This window comes from Ylistrum balloti, unplaced genomic scaffold, assembly GCF_031769215.1.
Source record: "Ylistrum balloti isolate Yb309-2 unplaced genomic scaffold, AGI_CSIRO_Ybal_v1 Utg371338, whole genome shotgun sequence".
NCBI classification, from domain to species: domain Eukaryota; kingdom Metazoa; phylum Mollusca; class Bivalvia; order Pectinida; family Pectinidae; genus Ylistrum; species Ylistrum balloti.
The window spans coordinates 693,274-720,670 of NW_026782711.1; the positions used below are offsets into that span (position 1 = coordinate 693,274).

The 27,397-nt window shown below is 35.1% G+C and overlaps 2 protein-coding genes across 9 annotated transcripts in view; both read left to right on the top strand.

Annotated features, from left to right (window-relative positions):
* LOC132562096 (protein amalgam-like) overlaps window positions 1-27,397 on the top strand; it is a 414,615-nt gene that overhangs the window by 352,104 nt on the left and 35,114 nt on the right. The window lies entirely within an intron of this gene.
* Window positions 2,745-27,397, top strand: part of LOC132562093 (myogenesis-regulating glycosidase-like) — a 30,372-nt gene continuing 5,719 nt past the window's right edge. Inside the window, exons 1-2 of the mRNA XM_060226822.1 lie at window positions 2,745-2,905; window positions 20,513-20,726. Coding sequence (XP_060082805.1) covers window positions 2,868-2,905; window positions 20,513-20,726 — 252 coding nt within the window. The 5' untranslated portion in view covers window positions 2,745-2,867. The remainder of the gene's footprint in view (window positions 2,906-20,512; window positions 20,727-27,397) is intronic.

Here is a 27,397-nt window from a genome sequence, read left to right on the forward strand (position 1 = left end):
ATCATATAAGAATGCATATATATGTCATGTATGACACGTTTCTGAAAGGTAAAAGTTACAATACAAGATTATAGAAACTATCAAATAGACTAAAACTCGTACGTTTTTATTATCTTCGTTTTCATACTTTGCATATGCCTTAATAATTTGAAATTCGTTTTTCATAATTTGATAAAGAGTCTTGTCTCATGGTACTCCACACTGACCCGTCTCAAAAGGGATTCCTCGGTGGCACATCATGTTCTAAATAATAGAGCATTTACTTTTGCATTTTTACCAATGATATATATAAGTAGGTCAAACTTGACATCAAAACTCTACTACGATGCATAAGACAACAAAGTTCAATCTTTACCTCTTGTAAATTGAATATGACTGGATTTTTTTTTAGTGATCAATGACTTCCCAGATAGCAGGCCTATGTTGGTCCAACGTCGGTTGTTGGTCGTTTGGTTGACCCTACGTTGGCGTTGGCGTAATGACGTTGGTCCATGGTTGGATTGTTGTTGTAACCCTAACCATTAATTTTCATTTGTTAAGCAAACGTTGGTTGAGTGATATAAAACTAACAATCGATTTTCCAATGTATTAGCACGCTGTTAGATGGGTGTAGTAAAACTAACAATTAATTTACATACGTTGGCCCTTTGCTGGCCCGATGTCATTTTCTCTGTTTTAAACCTTTATATTCGGCTAGCAACGGTTATAATAACCTTATATCAATAACATAATATTTAATACAATGACTGACTTAAAAGTATTTATCTTTATTGTTTATAGGTAGTAAGAACAACGAAGTATAAAGATAGTACTACCGGTATAAACAGTATTATTGTCAGGAACCGATGTAAAATTCCTTGGTGCTACACCAGTCCTGTTTGATATCGGCTTTGAGAGAACACAATCCAGAGTCACTTGGTGTTCAATCATATCAGTTTAATATTTTGGCCACTGTTTTGACGTTTTACAAGTAAGACACGTGTGAGAAAACTGGAATAGATGTAGTCCTGTGTGTGTGATAAATTTGTTAATTGTGAATTATATATACTCTCTCCGTCTCTCGTTTGAGATGTAAAAGTTTAATTTTGAAAAAAATGCACAAAACATTCACCTAACAAAACATCAGGATGGTAGGGACAAAACCATTTGACTACACTGGTGAGGAGATACCCAAAGGAATGCAAAAACCCTGAAATGGTATTTCTAGAGTTTTATTTTTGTGATTTTTAAATATTTTTTTTGCTGTGACTGGCATGGGCTGCGAGGTATATAGGAAGTCTGATCACCCTTCCTCTCAGAATGAGCCGTGATGTTTAGTTTGTTTTCACCAATTTTGAAAAGGGTAACGAAAATCCGGATTACAGTAGCAGAGGTAAGATCATACTAAAGCTTCGATGCCATATATATCACATGTCGTGAAATAACTCACAAGGCACCAGTAAAATGTGAACTCTTCTTTACTTAATGGTCAACGGTTGAAAAATTGTACCAACCCAAATTCATTTTCAATTTGTGTTGCTACTACATCCATATTCATATTAAAGTAATTCTTATATATACGTATAATTATGTATTCCTTTTTCTATATATATCACTATAAATATGCCAAACTTCCCGGATGTAACCCGGATGGCCCGAGGAAGCCATCTGTACACAAACCGTCTGGAGGAAGTTTACTTTCTTGATGTTATTTTCAACAAAAAAGTTATATAAGAGTGATTCTAGATATAAATAAAAATCCTGGTGTTTCAACCAAAGCAAGAGCAAAATTGAAACAAGATAATATGTAAAACAAGGAAATGCGAAACCACCAGTTCACGTCATTTCATCGTATGACAAATTTATCACCATGACCAGGATTTACGTAAGATACAGTATCATTTACCTAGGACGTTTGATGTGATGCTCTCAGGTGTGATTAAATCTACAGTGCTTTATCACAAAATATAACATTACCATTCATATACGGAACTGCCTTCGATATTTAAATGCATGAACACAACCGTGACGAGAAGTGCTCACGCAAAGTCAGGTCAAGTATTTACATCTAAAGAATGTAATCATGTAAATAACTGGTAAACAAGTGGTTTAGAATTACACTGTTACAATTTCAGAAGATGACTAGAACTTTCTAGAACTTGTTTATTTTATTTGTAATCTTCTGTATTTAACGTCCACGACCATATAAATCATTATGTATACATCCACTGAGATGTTATCCCAACAACTGTTGTATTGAGGTCTCTATGGATCTGTAATTACTATAGCTGGATGGCCATACCAGCATCCGACTTTTTTACCCTTCCATACAATAAACGAAATTACCATTTTATGATCTAGAGTATTGAACAGAATATTACTTTATCACGCAGTAAATTTGTTTAAAGTTATATTTGTTTGAAATTTTGATGCTTGTTATAACCTGTTATGATGAATGGAGAAAAGGGTCGCTGATAACCCAACAACTACCATCTGGAGTTGATATAACTCGATCAAGGATACACTGTACAGTGTGCCAGTGTACTGTATATATATGTGTGTGTATGACGTGCATACTATTGGGCAGGTCTGATCCTACTTATGTTAAAGTGCTTAGGACACAATCCAGTTCTGTACTGATGTTAGTGTATGTAGATCGCGTAATACACGTGTTCTGTACATATTACGTGTCTGGAGCTATTGGAATCAACCATATATGATGTAATAACACACCAGATAGACGAACATTATCACGGGAATATGTATCTATAAAGAAAGTCAGATATCTCATCGATCAACAATATAAACAATATAGCAGGCTGTATCTTTAACCAAAAACGACAATAATAATGAGATGAGGTGCACGTGAACTTTCCCGCCTCTGCCTCATGAGGTCGAATACGAACCCTAAGTCAGTGCGATTCTGGTACGTATACATATATATGTTTACTAATGTCTGCTTGTGTTACCATTCACAAAGAGAAAATTGATGTCTACACTTGTTTACCGTCTCTCTCTCTCTCTCTCTCTCTATATATATATATATATATATAAACAACGAGATGATGGTTTAGTCGGGACTTGGGCTAGGGCAAATCACGTGTGTAAGTATATCATAGTTATGTTATGTTTACTAGTTTATGCAAGGTAATACTTACTCTTAATGTCGGTTGTTTGGTTCATTACAATAAACAATAGTTTACGTGTCGAACAAACAAGAAAAAATCAACAAGGATGAAAAAGCTTTACACTAAGTAAACGAAGTATTGGCTATTTTTAGACAGGACTACTCTATTTCTAGTGCACGAGTCCAGGTACCACCCAGTCCAGTCGATACAATGCACTTTGATGTACATTATGCATGTATTAGTAAGCCAAGCTTTGTATATATCTGAAATACGATTCGATGTATACTTATATTTCATGTTACATTTTAGGGGCATTACGTTCAAATCCATCAACCTACACTTGAAAAGCTTGCAAACGCGCACGTGCTATGACCTTTTCATCTGCAGGCGTCTTTTTATTTTATTGTGATATCCGTTTAAATAAAAACCCAACCTCTAGGTATTCTTTTAACGTGTCAAAGGCTCCAGACGTAAGAAATGGTATTGTAAAAATAGGGAATAAAACTGCAGATATCCCTGCGGTTACGACGGTCATTGTACTGGTTATTTAATTTCGTCTTATCAGTTTTTGGACGTATACGACTGTCGAGATGTTCAGTAATACGTTATGGTTGTTATACATTCAAATATAGCCTAATTCGGTTACAAGGGTCACCGATCTAGATAATTACATAATTCCCGGAGACAAGTCGTACAGCGTTGCCGGGATCGGTGATGTATGTAACAAGATAGGACTCCGTTGACCACAACAGTAACCGGAAACTATATACATGATATTAGCTTTCTCGCCTTCCTCCTGACGTCTGTAGTGTATCTAATACACTCTTGTCTGTAACAGGTCGAAAGTGTCACTACCCAATTCAATGGTATTATGCATATATCTATGGTGAAACTGAACAGGCCAGCATTGCTCGTAAGAGACGAGATTTTGTTCTGTAAAGTGTAAATGACTGGGATATTTTACAGTGAACGGCGTAAAGCTGTGACAGGTTCGCGTTCATGAATATGGGGTATTCTACAGTGAATGTCATAAAGCTGAGACAGGTTCGCGTTCATGACTATGGTGTATTTTACGATGAACGTCGTTAAGCTGAGACAGGTTCGCGTTCATGACTATGGTGTATTTTACAGTGAACGTCGTAAAGCCGAGACAGGTTCGCGTTCATGACTATGGTGTATTTTACAATGAACGTCGTTAAGCTGAGACAGGTTCGCGTTCATGACTATGGTGTATTTTACAGTGAACGTCGTAAAGCCGAGACAGGTTCGCGTTCATGACTATGGTGTATTTTACAGTGAACGTAAAGTAAAGCCATGACTAGACAGGTTCGCGTTCATGACTATGGTGTATTTTACAGTGAACGTCGTAAAGCTGAGACAGGTTCGCGTTCATGACTATGGGGTATTTTACAGTAAACGTGGTAAAGCTACGACGCGTTCATGACTATGGTGTATTTTACAGTAAACGTGGTAAAGCTAAGACAGGTTCGCGTTCATGACTATGGGGTATTTTACAATGAACGTCGTTAAGCTGATACAGGTTCGCGTCCATGTCTATGGAGTATTTACAGTGAACAATCTGGAATTGTCGGCGCTTTTCGTTTATAGAATCAGCCGACGGTTTTCCTGCTCGGGGTTTGGATGGACTTTTACGTTGGTCTACCATACAAATGTAGTGAGAAGACTACATCATATATACAATCTCCCCGAGGAGACGTCATGTTACATTTGTGTAATGTGATTGTTCCCTGATGGAGAAGCCGTGTTTAATGCGTGCCGTATGAGTCTTGAAAGCGCCCGGGTATTTCAACTCAACCATCAAATTGTGGGCATTCCCACGGGGGAGGCTTAATTTTGTTTGGGCAATAACATGACGTTTCGAATAGGCAGTGAAAGTAATTTCTGATCCATTTTTTTTATTTATGTGATACTCGATATAATATATCATGAGTATTATAATACTATTATGCAATACATCCATAAATGGTCAGTCTAACGCCACGCAATGCAGCAACAGCTGTTATGGGTTTCAGTTTAATTTTTTTTTTTTTGAAAATGTATATCTTGTATGTAGCTAAAATATCACTTGTGTATCGTGATGCAGTTTGTGTTCAAAACTGTCCCTTTGATGATGTAATGCATTAAAGTTGATTTATCAAGTAGTTCCAAGTCACACATCACACATCAACAGAATGAAGAAGATATATATGGTAACTAGCGTTTCCTCCAGGCCCTGAGTTAACTGTACAATCGATTTAGGTTATGCCCACACGGAAGACCATCGACTCTCTACCTTAAACCTGCAGTGTCATTTTTCTGTCCATCACATGAGACCCTCACTATGTTGGTTTATCTGTCCAGTACACTATTTTATAGCATACTATGAGGATTGTTCTGAATTCATATGAAAGACCATCCATCGACTCTCTACCATTGACCTTCAGTGTCATTCCTCTGTCCATCACATGAGATCCTTACTAAGTTGACTTACCTGTCTAGTACACGACTTTAAAGCGTGCTTTGAGAATTATTATGAATTAATAGGAAGACCATGGACTCTCTATCCTAGACCTTCAGTGTCATTTCATCACACCACATCATTGACTTGCCTACATAGTGCACTAATTCACAACGCGTTATTAACATTGTTTCAAGGTCGATGATTTTTTTCAAAACAGGTTTCATCTATCATGCACAATATATCAACATAGTGATATGTGTAATTTGTGTTAAACAAGTGTACATGTATATATGTTTTATGACCTTGAACGCGGATCATGGAAGTCGCATCTCTGTATAATTCATGTGTCATTATAAGTGTCAAATCTCTGAAAATTCTTGTGTCATCATAGTATCACATCTCTGTATAATTCATGTGTCATCATAAGTGTCAAATCTCTGAACATTCTTGTGTCATCAGAAGTGTCACATCTCTGTATATTCCTGTGTCATTGTATCTTTATAATGTTATACTTTTCATACAAAACTGCTTATATTCTTATTTCTCGTTGACGTCACTCACAATCTACTTAACATTACTTTGGAACGCATATAGTTGTGTATTCAGATTTAGGATCACGATTTCGAGAATATCATATAAAACCCACGAAAATAGTAGATATTATCAGAAAAATTTCAGAAATGTTGATGAAAATTCCTATTTGAATGGATGACATAGGATGCTTATTATCAACGAGTTTACGGCGTTTGTAACGTCATCTACGGTCTACACAGACATTGGATTATTGTGGGCTATTTGATGGTTTGTAACGTCATCTACGGTCTACACAGACATTGGATTATTGTGGGCTATTTGATGGTTTGTAACGTCATCTACGGTCTACACAGACATTGGATTATTGTGGGCTATTTGATGGTTTGTAACGTCACCCACGGTCTACACAGACATTGGATTATTGTGGGCTATTTGATGGTTTGTAACGTCATCTACGGTCTACACAGACATTGGATTATTGTGGGCTATTTGATGATTTGTAACGTCACCTACGGTCTACACAGACACTGGATTATTGTGGGCTATTTGATGGTTTGTAACGTCATCTACGGTCTACACAGACATTGGATTATTGTGGGCTATTTGATGGTTTGTAACGTCATCTACGGTCTACACAGACATTGGATTATTGTGGGCTATTTGATGATTTGTAACGTCACCTACGGTCTACACAGACACTGGATTATTGTGGGCTATTTGATGATTTGTAACGTCATCTACGGTCTACACAGACACTGGATTATTGTGGTCTATTTGATGGTTTGTAACGTCATCTACGGTCTACACAGACATTGGATTATTGTGGGCTATTTGATGGTTTGTAACGTCATCTACGGTCTACACAGACATTGGATTATTGTGGGCTATTTGATGGTTTGTAACGTCATCTACGGTCTACACAGACATTGGATTATTGTGGGCTATTTGATGGTTTGTAACGTCATCTACGGTCTACACAGACACTGGATTATTGTGGGCTATTTGATGGTTTGTAACGTCATCTACGGTCTACACAGCAAACATTTTGTTCAGTATTTAGTATTTGCAGAGAGAGTCAGACTAGAGAGGTGCATTAGATAATATTTGACAACTTCACAAAACAAAACTGAACTGAACAGAACTAACGTCTGTATTACTTTTGGTCAGGTGACTGCCACATTCACAGAAAGGTGTCGACAAAATGTTATCTAACATATAATGTCCAGCGTCTAAGTGAGTTTGTCTACGGGTACTCCTGAGGATTGCCAGCAAACAAAACATACTCAAAATTACAACGGAGGTTTTATAGTAATTCCCCACTCGTGGACGGATACTCTATATACCTAGCTGTTCCAACATTTCAAAGATAATATCAGGATTTGTCAATATTACCTACAGTTGACCAGGGGGATATTGTCCTTGTGTTTCGCTGTTAAATACTAATGTAAAGACGTTTGCTTACATCTCAGCTTTTTCTTTGTCGGTTCTTGTGACTTGCTCGTCTTCCCTGGTATATAAATCTGGTACATTAATTATGCTGTGTTCCGGTCTTTGGTTGGACATAATTCTAGAATGTTTCGGATCACTCTTGATTCCCTGTACTACTTGCTTTTTATGGCATTTTGTCGCCACGTGGTCCTGCGCCTTACTTGGTCCCATAACGGCAATATTGTTTAGATATCCGGTCTGTAATTGTTGTTTCTGCTTCATAAAAGTGTATATAAAAGTTAGCTAGAACCGTACTGGAATGAGAAACTAGAACAAATTGCATGCTATTATGGCCACTAAAAGGAGAAGCTGAATTTCAAAAGGTAGGCCAAGATCAAATGGCGTTAGTTTCCTGGACTATGAAGAGATTAAAGGCGTTTAATATATATATGTCTAATTAATATTCAGTAATTGACAGATGTAGTGAGTTAGATAAAACACTTTTTGGCTAATATATAAAAGCAAAGCGCGCAACTGACAGCATAACATTTACTGGATTAAAACATAACGGTCGAGTTTTGAGAGAACCCTCAGAGATATTAGGTGCTTGGAAATCTCACTTCGAAACAATATTTCAGGATAAACCAAATGATTTTTTCGATGCAGAATTTGAAAATTTTAAAAGCCAAAATATAGAAGAAAAAAAAATAGAAGCCAGATTAAAATTTGAAAACGATAATTTCCTTACTAATGCTATTACACCAGCAGAAATATGGATGTTGTGTAAGAAACCTAGCTCCAATAGAGCTGGAGGAGATGATGGTATTGTTTATGAACATCTAAAGTACAGCAGCAATTAATTGTTTGAACATATTGCTAGTTTATTCAATATGTTGAATAAAAACGAATACATTCCAAAGCACTGTAAAATAAGAATAATCACATTGTATAAAGAACAGGGGAAGGCAAAAGATGGTCCTAACAGTTATAGAGGCATTGTGTTATTTCCAGTCATGTTTAAATTATTTACAATGATTATATCACGTAAAATAAATTCTGTTATATATTCAAACACTTTTCCTAACAGGCAGCAGTTTGTATACAAAGATAATCTTTGTAGCCTCTGTACATAAATCAATTTACTGGAATGTATTTACCAAAATATAGAAAATGATTCAAATGTTTACGTTGCCTTTCCGGACAGTAATAAGGCATTTCACACTGTATGGCATGCGGCTCTGCTGTTTAAGATACATGAAATTGGACTCAGAGGAAAATATTGATTATTCTTATAGAAATTTATACCGATGTGGAAAGTAATATCTTGTTTGATAATTCAACGCCAAAGAGTGTAAAGATGGAGAGAGGAATTTTACAAGAATGATTTCTGTCCGCAAAAATGTACTTTATTTTCATTAACAAATTACTGAATGAAAATGAGGAATGCGGTAAAGGGCAGTGCTTATTGGTTTAAAAGTATATATACCAACTCAAGCGGACGATATGTTTCTCGTTAGTACGAATTTTCAAAGTTAAAAAAAAAAAAAGAAAAGAGAATAGTCAGTGTATGTGAAAACTATAACCCGGAAGTGGCGGTTTACGTTTTCTTCCACTGAAAGTAAAATTGTTCTGTTTTCTGATAAACGCACTTTACATAACGTGCAAGATATCTACCTTTATAAATGTATTTTACCAGTAGTTGGTGAAATAAAACATGTTGGAATACTATTGAATTGTAAAAGATATTCTCCGGAAAGATCTACCAGAGCATGTTGTGAATTATTTCTCGCCTTAGGTGTGGTGCTCACCATAGTACCCTCAATCCAGTAACAGTCGCTATGTTTATCAAAATTAAATTATATCCATTTGCTTAATTTGGATGCGAACTTCTTCCTAAAAAATTGGACTAGCATTGAATCCTATATCAATACCAAGAAACTATCATTTCTAGGACGAATTTCTTTTCTAGATTGTAAAATGAACACAAAATATTTATCACTAGAGTTGACATGCTTAATATGAATATTAGAAACAATAGGATTTTATACCGGACATTATATGTATATTCAGGAAGTACTCATTGTATGATACTTTTGTCGACTTTGTGATGTCAGGGTCATTTCCAGGAAAATTAGAATGGAAAAAGTTTGTTCGTTAAAGAGTGTATAGTATAGAAAAAATGCATGGTTAGAGCGTATGTTAAATGATTACGATTTTTTCAGATTTAAGTTTATCCATCTTAAGCTTAAAATACATCACTTATGGAATTAGCAATAAAGTATCTCAATATTATACATATATACAGTGGGTTTTTTTTTTTAAAGTATGTGTAAGTTCTCGCATGTTGAACCATGATGAATTTGTGTCACTACAATGGTGTGTTATACAATGATTCTATAACAAATATCACCGCGAAAAAAATATTGATATTCGAGATGAATTAGGGTGTCATTTAATTATAAATTGGGACATAAATTTCATGGTGTGTATGCTTGGAATTATCCTGACTGAATTCACTCTGTCTCTTTGGAAGACGGTTTAGGTTTAATTTATTTGATTATTATAATCAACAGGTTGTCTTTTACTCTCAGGTAACACTGTTTCAGTATTGGTGAATAAAACTTTTTTTCGAATTTGGTAGATGGATTGCAAGCTCCTTTATCTTTTATTATTTCTTAGTTTGGCGACTCCCAGTGATCACGATGGACCTTACAAAATGTACAGATGTCCTTGTTTCCATGTTTCCTGGCTTCACTCCAAAACTTTTTCTTTCTTTTTTCTCTCTCTTTCGGCTGCATATACAACTGTTCTCATTGCCACTCGGTATACACCAAATGTTGTCTCGTGTCACACAAGCTCTCTTACTTTACATGTTATAAGTACAGTTGTAACGACAGACTCGCTCATTTCGAAAGGCTCTTGGGGGGAACTTAGCTGCTTTGACTATAACTTAGTAATGAATAACCATGTGCAGCTATTTCTGCTAAATACCGTGGGTTATGTCCCTTTAGCGCTTATCGAGCCGTTGGATCGAGATCGCACAGGTAGAAATGAGGCTATTCATGGATGAGTGATTTTATGAAATACCAATACGTACTTCCTGAGTATAGCTTTACTTATAATCTGAGAAATGTATATTTATATAGCCTTACTTATATAGGTATCTGCAATACATAGCAGTTACACATCTACAGCAACTTTTTCCGACACTGTACGTAGCATCTCGGATTAATTTCGAACATAAATCCGAGATATAGCCTAAATACCCAGGTCCAAAATCCTTAACAGAAACTAACAACCTTCAGTGAATATTAGGAAACTTGGAATATTCCAAGTTCAACAATATCTGTTGATTAAAAATTATATTGATGTATAAGTGCCTATAACGTATATCAACTTCAGAAACAAATGTGGCTACGTTCGTGATATATATATGAAAGATGAAACTGTAAATCTTGATGTTTTTTTATTCAGTATTTCATACATAAGGTCGCTTATTTCGAAGGACGTGCCAGTAAATATATATAATATTTATGTATACCACTGAGAACTGATCACCCCGCCGGTGTACCTGGACAGGTGTGAACTCTGGCCATCACTTTCATGGACTTTTCTCATCATTACTGCTTAATATAGAAGAAATTATATAATTTGATCGGGGGGCGTATAATACATACGTTCCTGGATTTGATTGAAATAATAAAATTGTTAATCGAAAAGAAATTTATCATAGAAAATTAAAATTTGAAAGTTAACGGTTGAAAGTCCTTATCAAGACAGTTCTCCTAAATCGGCTGTTCACTAAAACAATTCAGAACAAAACTATCCCGCATACACTCTTCAGTTCCCGATTTTTTTTTACATTCTAATAATCGATACCTCTCTGTTATACATGGCCGCATTAGACATCACTGCAGTGGCTCGCGTTCAGATTTATAGAGGGTTGGTATTTGCCAATCCCCGAAATGTCCATGTGTTGATGGTATTGGAGACGCAAGTCATTATTTCCTTATATGGTCATTATTCTATTATTGTAGACGTATATTGTTTGAAACTTTATATGATTTAGACGTAGATTTTAATATAGAAACTATTTTATAGGGCGACAGTGATGTTTACCATATGAAACTAATTGTAATATTGTTAGATCTGTTCAGAAGTTTACAAAACTAACAAAGCGTTTTAACACTACCTAATTCGGAACTGCTTGAAGTCGGCACTGAATTGATATAAAATTGATATAAAATCGACATTATCTCTTTTTCCCTTCTTTTCTTTCTACCCTATCTTCTCATTTTTTTCTCCTTTTGACAAAATGATTTCCGTTTTTCATTGTTTTGTAAGATACTCTTTCAATTGAATATAAAAATATAGAGAGTGTAGACCAACCCTAGAATTCACTGGACTCGCTCATGTTATTTCTCATTAATTTAGGACTTTCATATATAAATGATATTAAAATAAGTCAATTTTATGATTTAATCTGGCTCGACTGATGAAACATCAGTCCGTGCTCTGAGTTTTCAAGAAATAAGTTCGTAATTTTTTTCCAAGTTCATAAGTTGAATATCAAATGCGATACTAGTATACCAAAACAATTAAATCTTCTTTTGTACCGTGTCTTTCACGAAAAGTAAACTAAGTCAGCTTAAATCAGGAATGTGTTCCAAAGTGATTGGAAGCTATCTATATTTTTCTACCATTTTTTTAGTTGTTTATAACGTGAGAGTATGTTAAATCATAGGCAATTATGTTGTCTGTTATCGTTCTAATTGTTTTACGTGTACATGTTTTTAACTCTTTAAGATGATAAAGTCCCATTAGGTAGTCCTCTGTTGTATTGTTCTTGTCCAAAAAAGTTGAAAAATATTGAATTAAGACATTACTTCGAAAACTATGGCGCAGAAATTCGAGTTTACCCGTCTTGCTGTTTTTACCATATTTCTCCAAAGGTGCATAAGTAATATTTCCAATATAAGCAGCAGTGGAATGCCATAAACTTCACTGGGAACGTTTGATAATTATCAAGTTGATTGTGCTAACCTTTAAGACAAATAATTGCTATTTATTTTTTTTTCAATGCAAAGCGTGTGTTTAAGCTATTTACAACAGAAGTATAACCGTAGATTGATGATATTAACTTTCAAATCTGTGTTACTACAAAATCAATAATTTTCCGTTTGACTTATTTAGTTTTTTCGATTCAATGTATTTTTGTTACGAAAATTATAATCCCTTTTCACTGGTTGCCAAAACTGCAGTGAATGGTTCTCAGGTAAATAACAACGTTAAGGACTTCAAGGCTCATTGAACAGAGAAACTAACACCATCTCTACCTTTGAATAAAATATGTGTTTATAATTTCATTGTTATGAATCACGTTTGTTTGGGAAAATGTACCGCTTGATGGATCTTATATCTTCATTTGTTAATGCTGTCCATCCATCTGTTCATTTTATTTATTTGTTACACACATTTAAGTGTGGCATGTGTGAAACATTAAATCTTGAAATACTGATTTGCTCAGGGACTTGATTGAGACAATGTAGCAATGATAACATTTGGTAATTACCTCATGTTACAATCCGTGGAATTTCGCTTATAATTGGCAATTCATTTTTATTTAATCTCTGATAGGACGGATGAGGAGCGGGAGATAAAAAAGGCCTGTGCCGGGTTGTGAAAGTTAATTAGTCTGGGGCGTGTGGCATGTGATTACGAGATAGGTAAACTAACCGAAGACAAAGACGTTGATCTATGTGTGGAAAAACGACGGAATCTCTGGTCCTCTGGTAAAAAATATACATAATGTCTTATCTCTAACACTATAGGAAGAAGTCAGGGTCGTGATTTCAACATCTGACTACGATAGTGACGTGGAATATGCGATGTAATAATGCTCGGGACTATGTTAAGAACATCTATAAGTTCTGAGTTTATTTCATTGGTTAGATCTATCTTTTCACAGCTTAGTGTATATCATAACTACATTCGCCGAGTTGATTAAAATATTAAGGATACGCATCTTTTCACTCACTGAAAACTTTTAACATTCATTATATCAGATATGTTAAATTTTGCATTTTTAAATAAAATTTTGTTTTTTAATTTTTTAATTTTAAAGTTTCTTAACGCGCGCTTCCCGAGAATGGCCTCTTCTTGATGACCACAAATATCTTTTGTAAAATCAGTGTGTGAATCTGTATTTTGAAGACAGGTGTATAGCCTGAAAGTTTCCTTACTCTGTTTGTTAATTCCAACATTTCAGACGCGTTTCCTCAGAACTATGAAAACTTTCACAACATAATTTTGTATATCGGTTACTATGACGTTGTTCTGAGAGAACCCGTATATTTTCACCATATTTAAGTATAAGCTGGACATAGTATAGGCTCTGTAAGTCATCCTTTCAGTAGAGTAGAATTTACTGAAAATAGCTCAAAGGTGCAACTGGCAGATTTTCCTAGTTCCAATACCGCAAATTTGAAAGTTCCATATCCATTGAACCACAGACCGAGACAATTTTATTTATCTTTACATTGTCTAAAAGAAATAAAGAATATGTTACAGGTTGAGATTGGTAACAGACATTTGACAATACAAACAGACAGACAACTAGATAATTAGCCGCGATTTTTACCACGAACTTGGATGTATCCAAGTCCGTGATTGTACGTGATCACTTGCGATACACTATTTTTAAAGCTCGTCGAAAAATGCTTAACAATAGAACGAAATGCATAGAGCGATAAGCTTATTTAAAAGTCAAATAAATGAACAACTTCAATTAATGTATAATAACCAATAGTATGTGGGAATGTCTTTTATATGTGTTTTGTTAATACTGATATGTAATTCATTATTTCGAAATTTTCAAATATGCTTTGATAAGAAAATTATATATATAGTCAAACCTTTTGAAATAAAAACAGTCGTCTTAACGCGGACTTAGATAAAGTCCGTGGTCTTGATGGTCTATTGATGCACGTGCATGGAGGGCGCGCGCTTACATTAATAGTTAAATTTTTGATGATTTCACGTCACTGAATTTGTCTTTTGCATTTCATTGACAAGGTTGACAGATACTTTTCTTTAAATTGGTTACGGTATCAATTCGGGTATCGTGACGGTTAGACGACTGATTAGCCCAGTATTCCGGAAAAGGTCGATACAAACTGCTTTCCTGCTATTCTATCTGTTTCTCCATTAAAAATTGTTTTCTTTTTTCTTCTTTTCACTTTTATGTGTCTCTTTAGGTTGGTAATTTGGTCGCTCACCTTTCAAACCGTTTTTTTTACTGTGGCCCTGGACGAGCACCTCGCTGACTCCCTCATATCGGAAGTTGATCGGTTTTCAGATCAATCAAATGTTCCAGAGCTCTTTTCATATTCATGCATAGTATCACAAGGAATTTTTTTGGTCATGGCTATTATAATGTTCTCTTCATTTTTTGTACTCTCTAGCTACTAAGAACTATGCAACTTGACCTATAGAGAAATTCGTATCTCTCCGTTTATCTATGCTTGTACAATTGTATAATTGATTAGTACATCGCTGATACTCTCATCATTTTTACAATGAGACCTCTGTAAATTCATTATCAATTTATTGCTGTTGTCGTCAAACATATCAGACATTGTAAAAATAAGGTTTACAGACTTGTCTCCGTAAACATTTACAACAGCGGGCAACCTTGCTTAGCATCATCACTATTGTTGCTGTTGTTGAACCCAAAAGCTTCTCAGCGACTCTGATCTAATAGTGATACAGATGGCGCTCAGCGAATATGGAAACAAATACTGAAACTGGGCAAACCAGCGGAAGGTACAGTTTATATTGGTTATGTTTTTAGATACATAAATATTGTCTGCTTTTAACAGCCTCATCGTTCTTCAAACGAGGTGAAGGTGATGAATATCGATGTGGTGTTGACATAGTTAGCATCGAGTTAGACTGACGACCCCTGTTACTTACACGGGCCTATCAGTGTACTTCAGCGACAAGATGCTGGCTGGTACTGTCGACTGGTGACGCCGAGAGATGGTGTCAAAATACATCACATTGTTTGTATAAAACTTCTTATATGACATGAAAATAGACTCAATACTCAAAATTGTATTATGCTTCTAAAATTTTGGAATCGGTTTGTAAATTAAATAATATGAAATTTTGACATGTCAGGGGGAGTAACTCTAATTGTCTTCCCGGGGGAATATTGTGTTGTGATGCATGCGAACGATAACGACAGATCGAGACTGGTATTTTTATAGCAATATCTGTGCACGATCTGTAAATAACGCTGGTTACTGATATGATGGTGTAAAACAGCAGTGAAACTCTTAACTCCGCGAAGTCGTGGTCGCAAGTGTGGAATGGAAAACAGTCAAAATATACATGTATACAATACATTAGTACTGTGATGTGATATTGTGTTCGGATACACAACAAATGTCCTAAGAGTAATGGCATATGTTCGGGCTATTGTTGAAGAGTAAGTTTTCCCCTAAGAGTATAAAGCAACATAACATCATTGGTGTGTTAATGGTCTCTGTGAGCATTGAAACTACTGCAGGCATTAGTGTGGCCTGTCTGAATACATTGATAATACATTGTCATTGTCTTAAAATATAAGCTCTATTTTGGGAAGAGTGAAAAAAGACAGGTGCGAAGTCCTTGGTAAGCCATTTTTGCCTTTCTGTCTCAAGCCAAAATACATGTAGCTTATATTTTAAGACACTGACCATGTATTCCAACAAAACTTATTGAAAATTGACTGCTAAATACAGTGAAAATATCTGTGGCAGGTGTATTCTGACAATGGCAGTGCCATTTGCAGGATAAACTAATATACAGTGGGTGTATTGACTGACAAGGCTAATACCCAAGCATATATTAATCAATTAAAACATGACCTTTAATGTTCAAGTGTGCTCAAATATGTTTGTATCATATAATTAAAAATGTAGATGAAATACATTTCTATAATGTATAATGATTGATATTTAGATCAGCACCAGAATAAGGACTTTGGTATGTTGTAAATAATCATACATGCATTAGCCTGAAGTCAAATAATTTATAGATATGTATATATATGTGTAATTATACTGTTATTGTACCAAAGTTTCAGACTAACAACAACCACCATATTTACTCAGAGAATTTCTAAGTTAGACTATTTTTAGTCAGTTTTAAAACATAAAAGATGTATTAGTTGTCAATATCAAAACTTGAAAGGTTTGTTCCTTGTTAAATTACAAGAAAATGGAGAAAAGCATTTACCATTTTCACCTTTAGGGTGGTCAGATGTTCCTAGATTATCTTTGTCACATATCATTTACTGGTTACTAAAGGCAGGAATTGATGTAGTTTTCATATTACTGTTAGAATACATGATAGTGTTTGGGGCATGATGTCATCAAGTGGTAATCAAAAAGGGTCCTAGGGATAGGGATTAGATACCACTGTTCCTGTGGTAGTCTATGCCATTGTGTAGTTGGGCAGCTTGAGTTGTTGGATTGCTGCATTTGTCTTTTACCAAGGCTACCAGATTGAATTTGAACAGGTATACATGGGGATCATGTAGGGTGTGTTCGAGTTTTCCAGTTTTCTCCCCAATTGAAATAAATGTACCTAATTTGGTATACCTAGTTTCTGAATGACACATACATTTGTCAAATTAATATGGTTCAGACCAACAGCCAACCACAGTGATCTGTCATATTGGAGAGAGTTTGAATATAAGATTGCATGTACTTTTTGAGGTTGAAAATCCTGAAAATTTGCTTCTACTTGAATGATTTATGCATCCAAAAATTTGGTCGCAAACGATATCTGTGGAAGTTAAGAAATTGGCCTTAGAATATTTAGCTAACACTTCACACCAAGGATTGAAACAGTTCAAAACTTTAAAGTTTTAAACTTTTCTAGTACATTATTAGTATAATTACCACATCTATCTTGATAGATATCAATAAAACAATTGACTTGACTGTTTTTAACAACAAGCAAATACATGTCTGTTACAACTTTGTACTAAATGTAGTTATTGATTGTCTATGACAGAGGTTAAAGTCTAACAAATAGTGTTCAGATTATCATTGGGTTCCTTTTTTGACCCCTCTCCCTATGATGCATATGAATATCAAGTACATGTATTGTTTCCAATGATGTCATACAAATTCCCCAAATATTGAAATCGGGTATGTTGTATGGGAAAACCTGAAATCTAGCATTTAATTTCCCTGTTCATTTCCTCAGTTATACAGTAGATACAAAAAGTCCAATTTCTGCCAGATGGATTTTAAAATACAGAAGTTAGGTTGAAGAAAACGAAAAATTGAAATTGTTAATTTATTGCTGAAATTGTTAAAATTTGTGATTATGATTTATATGCTAACAATGAAACTATCTTACCAGCAAAATATTATCTAGAAAATGTGTGTGTAAAGTATTCATCATATTTTGTTGGAAACAAATATACATGTAATAAAAATATATATGTAATGAAAAGAAAAAGTAATGGATTTGTAAAAATTGAAATATACATGTATATGATGATATAAATGGAAACATGAAATATCTAAACACTGATGACATTACTGTGTTTATCTATCAATAAGCCCATATATCTATATGTGAATGAGTCCACAGAAAAATTGATCATAACTATTGCTGTTTTATAGAATAACTGATGACTATTATTATTTTCTGCTGTAATAAGCCCACCCCTTAGTTTGATAATGTATCATGTCATTTAGGATAAGGAAGACTTGAATTATTTATACAGAACCTGTAGTAACCATATCAGTGTAACAGGAAGGGAGATAAAAAGCTTGATTGACTCATGGAGGTTTAATTATGTATGTAGCCTTTCTGATGCTAAATAGGTAGTCTTCCATTGTGTCGAGACTGGAGAAATATACTTCTGTTATAACAAATAATCTGTGCTATGACATTGATATATGGCACTACAGATGACAAAATTTGGTATCAAGTTAAATGAGTACCCAATAATCAGACATCCCAATGATGCTGGGTTAGGTTATACATTGGTAATAATTTATTGATATTTTGGAACGATACCTGGCATGAATGATAAAATTTCAGCAATAACATTAACTGGTTGATTGAATATCACAGTTATAGCTTTACATCAGAACTGGGTTTACAAAGCTGTTAGTAAACTGTGGTGTTGTTGAGGGGAGTGGCATTGTCATTTAAAATAAGATAATAGATACTTTCTACCAAGTGTACATAGGATTATAGCACAGCCAAAAAACAGTCATGTTGATTCAGTACCATCTCATACACATCATACGTCAGTGTTAATACACTTTATTCTGATCGTTTGTCTGATGAAGGTGAAAGTGTTGTCATAGAAATGTCACATTTAAATCTTATATTGCTTGTGTTATAAGAACTTCTGGTCAATGGAAATTGAGAAATAAATAAAGATGGACTTCAGGGTTGGTGATACTGCACATGGTCTAAAGTTATTTTCCTATATACATATAGAGTGAAGATATCTGATAATTAATGATTGATTGGTTGATTGATTTCCTTCCAAGTGATTAATTTATCACAAACTTGTATTGCTATAGTTCCCCATGGGTTCTGGAGTGAAGAATATAAGTTTATATTGTGTCTATATTTGTCCTTTTGTTTGTTGCTATCAAGTGTGGGCTTGATCTCCTACTGTACTTATCACTGAAACTTCATACTCTGGAAAGGGGTCAACCTAGCTTAATGAGGTGGTACATCATGTAGCAAAAGTAGGTCACTTTGACCTACATTTTGACAATTGACCTACATCAAAGAGAAAGTTTAGGCTCCATTTGGTACTTGGGGCATGGGTGGACTTAAGTGAAGCATGTGTCATGCACCAAAATAGGTCACTTTCTTATGATGGTGGTTATAGATGGTAGATTATAACTTCTAAAGCAATATTCCTACATACTAGATTACTAGGTTGTAGACAGGCTCTGATTTGTTCAGTTAACTACCGGTAAAGTGATATAAAGATTTGCAAGGTTGCAAAAAGTTCAATAGTCATGTCTTGAATGTGTACAGAATCTTGAATATTTGACCTATAGCTGTTCCTCTAGCTTTAAGGGAATTACATTCAAAATTGTTTAAAAGAATTATTGCAAACATACTTAATAAGGCATTGAAAATTTGAGCACATTGTCACCTTTTGGTAAATTAGAGCTTCAATAAATTCTCACATTCACACTAATTAATAATCAGCTTAAAGAAAGTGTAATTAGCAATCATGTTTCACTGCAATACTTTCAGCACCAAAGCACTTAAATAAGATAACGTCAAAAATATGTACATTTACAATATCTTCCTATCATTCTTAGTTACATGGATCAGATTAATTTGATGGGTTTATCACCATTCTTAATTGAAATAGAAGCCTGAATTATTTGTCCAGTATCTGAGGTGAAGGAAATGTAGACGAAAACATGTACCAATGAAGGATGGACAGATAATATTAATACCATGACATGAAAATGTCAATACTCCTACATAAATATCTATTATTTGTAAATTTTGTTTGTTTTTTTATAGAAAAACACAGTTTACATTTCAACATCTGTTTCATTGTTTATGTTTATTGATGGTTTTCAGTGGTAAATATGATAGTGGTTTTCCTGGATATAGACTGGTACCCATGTTGTGAATAATTCCCCTCTTGAATCAAGACAGGATAACAAAACATGGATGATGATTTGAAAATGACGTGTCTTCATTCCAAGTGACTTTACAAATATAATGTAGGACCTTATTATGCTCTGATATTTCACTCTTAGTTATAGACTTGTTTGGTAAACATATGTTGGATAGTAAACATATCTTGGATAGTAAACTTATGTTGCATAGTAGACATATCTTGGATACCATTGTGGTATCCTTATGTATATGTTTTGTTGGTGCATATGTGATATAGTTGGATTTATCATCTTATGCTTTCAAGTGAAAAAGAGTGGGACAAGTTGTTATCTGGAGGTCAGGAGGAAACTCAAAATGGCCAGAAGTACAGCAACAGTACCGGCCAGTCACGGACATCTCAGCCTTCCAGTGTGGCCACGTCCAGCACCCACAGCAATGTCCAAGGGGATCACATGAACCTCAATCACCAACCACCCATTAAACTTACAGAGTTTGAACAAATGAAATTAGCTGCAGAGGTAAGTTTTTTTTATTTCTGGTTCCTGTAGTTGAATTTATAGGTGTCCCCTTGTATCTTAAAAGTGATGAAGTATTAAGCGTGCTTCTTGAAGTTAAAAAATATATATAATAAAATGATTATTTGTCACCTCAAAATTTTGTAACTTTGGGATTTCAGGGTGTGATATTTTGATATAATGTTTTATGTTGTGTTAAGGCCCTTTAATCTCCTCAAGCACTACCTTTTGCTGTTGCTTGCAATGCTCTGCTAGATTCATTTGAAATCCAATATGACCACAATTCAATCTTATTAGCCAAGCATGTAGAACTTTGTTTCTGAAGAAGCAGACAAGTTAGAAATATATGAAAATGTGACATAGAAAGAATTTCAGTAGATACAATACAACTTCTGTGAACTCAAATTTATTGTGACCAGTATGTATTTATCTTAAAATGTTTTTTCCAAATGATGGATTTAAAAAAGATTTACTAGGATACATGTAAATGTAAGAAACATGAGGGCTTCCATAGAAAAACCTTTGTGTAAAAATATCTCTCGAACTGCAAAACTGATTTACAATTAGTTTTAAGTTATGCTGTAGTGTGTTCATGTCATATTACACCTGATTATTTATTCGTAATCATCAGTCAAGGTTAATGGATCAAATGACCGTTCTTCGTTGAAGAACTTAATCTCACACTCAATTCCATAACACAGAACTTGTAACTGAAACTCATTTTATTATACACATGTATGTATGTAATCAACATTGGTTGGGATGAGAAATATTGTATACTAAGCACAGACGTAGTCGGAATTTCATTTACAGAAAGTCATATCAGTGATTCAATATTAATTAATAGATATTCAGATGTGTGGGTTTGAATAACACGTGATTCCATATGCCATTTGTCGTTAATTGAAGTACATAAAATGTAGATTGGTACAATCTCCAGGGTATTAAATGGTGTGATCTCATGGTTGAAAGGGAGAGTAAGCTTATAGAAAACACACAGCTTTAAGTATTGATCCAAAGCCCTGCATGCTTATTGTAGAACTTACTTATACATGTGTCTGACAAGGATTTTACAAAATAGAAAACAATCCAAATTCTAATTTTCTTAATTTGATGAAGCTTGTATCAATGTGAATGAGTTTGTTTTAAAATTTGTGATTGCTGTAAGAGAAGTTTCATTAGTGAGACAATGTTGGAGTGGTACATCAGTGTGATTGTGTCTGTAATGAAATAAGCCTGGCCTGTGATGTATGGGATGACATTAATTCCTCAACACATTGTTGGGCATTACGGAAAACTACAACTACATTTGATATCCTTATTTAAGGTTTACTGTATCTATTCACAGTACTCTGGTCTTTTTGATTACCTAGCATTTATAATCATAGTCTCCTGGCCTTATCAAAAACCTGGTATATATTTTAGTCTCCTGGCCTTGATGAATCCCTCTATTCTTACCATAAGAAGTTCATTTCTTTGAATAGGTGTGATTGTTGTTTCTTACAATTAAAGGGAGATAACTTTCACAAAATTTGTTCATACAATGATGAATAAGAATATGAAACTATATGTATTACAAACAGAGAGTTGCTTTTCACATGCAATGATCTTAAGGTCTTACCTGTCATAAGGAAATACATCTGTATGGTGTGTTACTATTAATTTCAGTTTCTTTCTCTAATATCTTGACAGCACTCTATTACATCGTCAACTTCTACTTCTTTATGAAAATTTGTTGGTCATGACCTTTCTAAAATAACAATGTCCTGGATTTCTTGTATGAAAAAAGACTGTATGGGTAATATTGAACAAGTTTGACAAATGATAAAGAAGCAGTCAATGTTGTACAATTTGCCTGGATTACATATGACACTATTCTCCAGGATTATTGGATGAAAACTTCTGGACACCTAATACTGCCCCATGTCAGCCTTTTGAGACTGTAGAATTTGTTTTTAGTTCACTAGAGCTATGCTGATCAATATATGTAGACACTTACTGCACATGAGAGTTGCTGGATCATATCTGTTAAGACTGTAGAATTTATTTCCAAATTCATCAGAAATAGGTCATTCAGAATTTGTGGACACTTACTGCATATAAGAGTCACTGGATCATCTCTGTTAAGACTGAAGAATTTAGTTCCTAATTCACCTACAATAGGTCAATCAAAATTTGTAGACACTCACTGCACATGCCAATTGCTGGATCATAACTGAAGACTGAAGAATTTAGTTCCTAATTCACCTACAATAGGTCAATCAAAATTTGTAGACACTCACTGCACATGCCAATTGCTGGATCATAACTGAAGACTGAAGAATTTAGTTCCTAATTCACCTACAATAGGTCAATCAAAATTTGTAGACACTCACTGCACATGACAGTTGCTGGATCATAACTGAAGACTGAAGAATTTAGTTCCTAATTGGCCAGAAATAGGTCAATCAGAATGTGGACACTCACTGCACATGACAGTTGCTGTGATTGGTATCCCTGTACATTATCATACCTGATAGAAATACATGTTGTGTGACACTTCAACCACAGAACACACTTGTTAGAATTCAGCCAGTGAATATATATGTACTGTCCATTAACTGCCAGCCAACTAAAGATCATCTTTCGAGTTTACTCTCAGCCTCTCATTCTTCTATAGATTCTTTTCTTGTCAGGTCAGTTAATGTCATGTGTTTGATCACTGATTTGCTCGACAACACATAAGGAAGCACTGTCTGTCTTACTTTCATCATCAAAAGATGAGGTCAACCATTTTCTTGTCAATGTGACTATGGATGCTTACTTGTAACAATATACTGTGTATTAACAGGATATATGTTCAGCAGGGATGTGTGATGGAGTACATGATTGCTGTTGTGGAGCCTCCAATTCTATTGGGAAGTTATATTGAATATTTCTGAGAACCCTTAGTTGTATTGTTGGATCTGTGTGTGTTAATTTTGTACTTGGTATTATGAAAAGTTTGATATTTTATTGACACATCATACATGTAGCAACATCAGCCTGCTTAGAGAGGGTTGGGTTAACCCACACTACACACTGATTACGTGTTTCTATAGATTTTTTGTGCATGGTCACGTTATCTGCTGTGCACTGTACCAGAGGGGGAAAGCTACTGGATCTTATGATGTTATAAAATGAAAACCCATCATATAGAAATATGTGACTCCCATGTGCATTGGATGGGCCAATTGTGTTTTATCGACGCCATCAACAGAAGTAGGATCTGAAGATTGCTGGGATTACAAGCTCAGTAGATGTCTTGATTACAGAATAGCAAGGAAATTCATTACATATATTTAATGAGTACATACACTGAACCATTTTCAAAATTAATTGAATACTGAAGGTATTAATCCTGACTTAGTTAATGTGGAATCTACTGAATACATAATGATAGTTTTTTTAATGTTAGACAAAAATGCTCTGACGTATACGCTTTGATATAAACTATGTTTAATAACTTTCTTTGGAAATCTATCCAGAAATTCTAGATGTATTAGAACATTTCTGCTGGGATGTCAATCCTACACAGTACCAGTTTACATTCAGTTTACCAACTAGTTGCATGTATTCAATTCTTATTTGATGATGATAAGCCTTAAAATACAAAATGAGCCAAACAATTCAACCTTTTTATTTTGTAGTTGTATAAGGCTTGTGTGATTAACTAAAGAGATTAAAAAGAAAAATAAATAAACAAATTTCTCACCTGTGATTTAATTAGGGTAGTATATTTACCTGTTATGTAGTAGATAACAGGATTTTGGTCAGTACATGGTTATGCATTAAGACTTCTTTTTACTAGTTTCCTGTTTATGAAATCAGATTATGATATATATGGTAGCCTGATACTGTTATAACAGGTAATGAACCTAGAACCAGACTTGGAGGACATTCTACTTAGTGCTGCCCACACATAATGCTTCCTGTTGGTTGTGTCGCTCATTGTAAATCAGGAGATATTGAATAAAAGGGATTTTTACTACTATAAAGCGAAAACTTTACCAATAATGCAGTTGTAAAATCACTGATGAGCTATTGTGTGGAGTCATTACAGACTGTGATAATGAGAGAGGGAGAAACAGTTACAAGGAATTTGGATACAATGTAAACACCAACAGCTTGTAAAAGGAAGGAATTAGTGTTACGTCTCTGGATATGAGCCATTCTGACTGTGAAATTATTTACCTCTGTTGGTTTTGGCTGTCTGTGTATAGATTTCTGTGAAGCTCATGTTGTCGTGATCATCATTTATACAAATACAATCCAATAGATGCTACAGAGTGTATGGTTTTCAAAAACTTTTTTTCTTCTGACAAGTGTGTGGAGACGCCTTTGAAGTGGAATATTTGTGAAGTGAACTTTTGATATCTCCGTCCAAAATGGTAAATGTAATGCTTTGTTATCTGTAGTTATTGCAATATATGTACATGTATAGGGAACATATATGTTATCTATAGTTATTGCAATATATGTACATGTATAGGGAACATATATGTTTTTCACTGGTACAGATTACAAAGGTTGCTGTACAACTGCTATAAAATATCTAATGATAAAAAAGGTGAATGTTTCTTTGCACAATCATAATAGATATGAAAGTTAACTTCATGCTCAAAGATCAATAAATGTCTCAAGATTCTGAGTGTGGCCATTAAGTACAGTACATGGTAGCTTCAATTACCAAAACTGTCACTGATAAGACCAGGCCATAGAGAAAAAGACAATTCTGCCGTCTTCGCAATCAATAATTTGTTTGGTTATACAAAAATATGATGAACCAGACAAAATGAAGTCTTTAATTGAGATATACTGGTAAGGAGTCTTTGATAGTCCTCCACAGGGTGTAGGTGGGGGTGGGAGGTGGGGGCTATAGTTTTTGTTGTGTCTGTACTGGTTAGGAGTCTTTGATAGTCCTCCACAGGGTGTAGGTGGGGGTGGGAGGTGGGGGCTATAGTTTTTGTTGTGTCTGTACTGGTTAGGAGTCTTTGATAGTCATCCACAGGGTGTAGGTGGGGGTGGGAGGTGGGGGCTATAGTTTTTGTTGTGTCTGTACTGGTTAGGAGTCTTTGATAGTCATCCACAGGGTGTAGGTGGGGGTGGGAGGTGGGGGCTATAGTTTTTGTTGTGTCTGTACTGGTTAGGAGTCTTTGATAGTCCTCCACAGGGTGTAGGTGGGGGTGGGAGGTGGGGGCTATAGTTTTTGTTGTGTCTGTACTGGTTAGGAGTCTTTGATAGTCCTCCACAGGGTGTAGGTAGGGGTGGGAGGTGGGGGCTATAGTTTTTGTTGTGTCTGTACTGGTTAGGAGTCTTTGATAGTCCTCCACAGGGTGTAGGTGGGGGTGGGAGGTGGGGGCTATAGTTTTTGTTGTGTCTGTACTGGTTAGGAGTCTTTGATAGTCCTCCACAGGGTGTAGGTGGGGATGGGAGGTGGGGGCTATAGTTTTTGTTGTGTCTGTACTGGTTAGGAGTCTTTGATAGTCCTCCACAGGGTGTAGGTGGGGGTGGGAGGTGGGGGCTATAGTTTCTGTTGTGTCTGTACTGGTTAGGAGTCTTTGATAGTCCTCCACAGGGTGTAGGTATGGGTGGGAGGTGGGGGCTATAGTTTTTGTTGTGTCTGTACTGGTTAGGAGTCTTTGATAGTCCTCCACAGGGTGTAGGTAGGGGTGGGAGGTGGGGGCTATAGTTTTTTGTTGTGTCTGTCTGCCAGTTTGTCCTTCTGTTCATCCTAAAATGGTTGTAACTCATTTACCCAGTGTTTTTACTTGCTTTAATGTTGAAAGTGGTGGTAGAAGTTAAAAGTTCCTTGGTGTTTGCTGTTTGCTGCAATCTGGCATGAAGATCATCAACTTTTAAATGAGAGTGTATGATTGGAGTCATTAAAATGCTAACAGGTCTAGAGTAGGTTAAGAAAAGGCTTGAAACCTCTAAAACTAGTGTTAATGATGCTGTAAGGATGAAATCATATAAAACTTTTGATGGTGTTGTAGGGGTGAAACATCTAACACTAGTGTTTACAGTGTTGTAGGGATGAAACATCTAACACTAGTGTTTACAGTGTTGTAGGGGTGAAGTATCTAACACTAGTGTTTACAGTGTTGTAGGGATGAAGTATCTAACACTAGTGTTTACAGTGTTGTAGGGATGAAACATCTAACACTAGTGTTTACAGTGTTGTAGGGATGAAACATCTAACACTAGTGTTTACAGTGTTGTAGGGATGAAGTATCTAACACTAGTGTTTACAGTGTTGTAGGGATGAAGTATCTAACACTTGTGTTTACAGTGTTGTAGGGATGAAGTATCTAACACTAGTGTTTACAGTGTTGTAGGGATGAAGTATCTAACACTAGTGTTTACAGTGTTGTAGGGATGAAGTATCTAACACTAGTGTTTACAGTGTTGTAGGGATGAAACATCTAACACTAGTGTTTACAGTGTTGTAGGGATGAAACATCTAACACTAGTGTTTACAGTGTTGTAGGGATGAAACATCTAACACTAGTGTTTACAGTGTTGTAGGGATGAAACATCTAACACTAGTGTTTACAGTGTTGTAGGGATGAAACATCTAACACTAGTGTTTACAGTGTTGTAGGGATGAAGTATCTAACACTAGTGTTTACAGTGTTGTAGGGATGAAACATCTA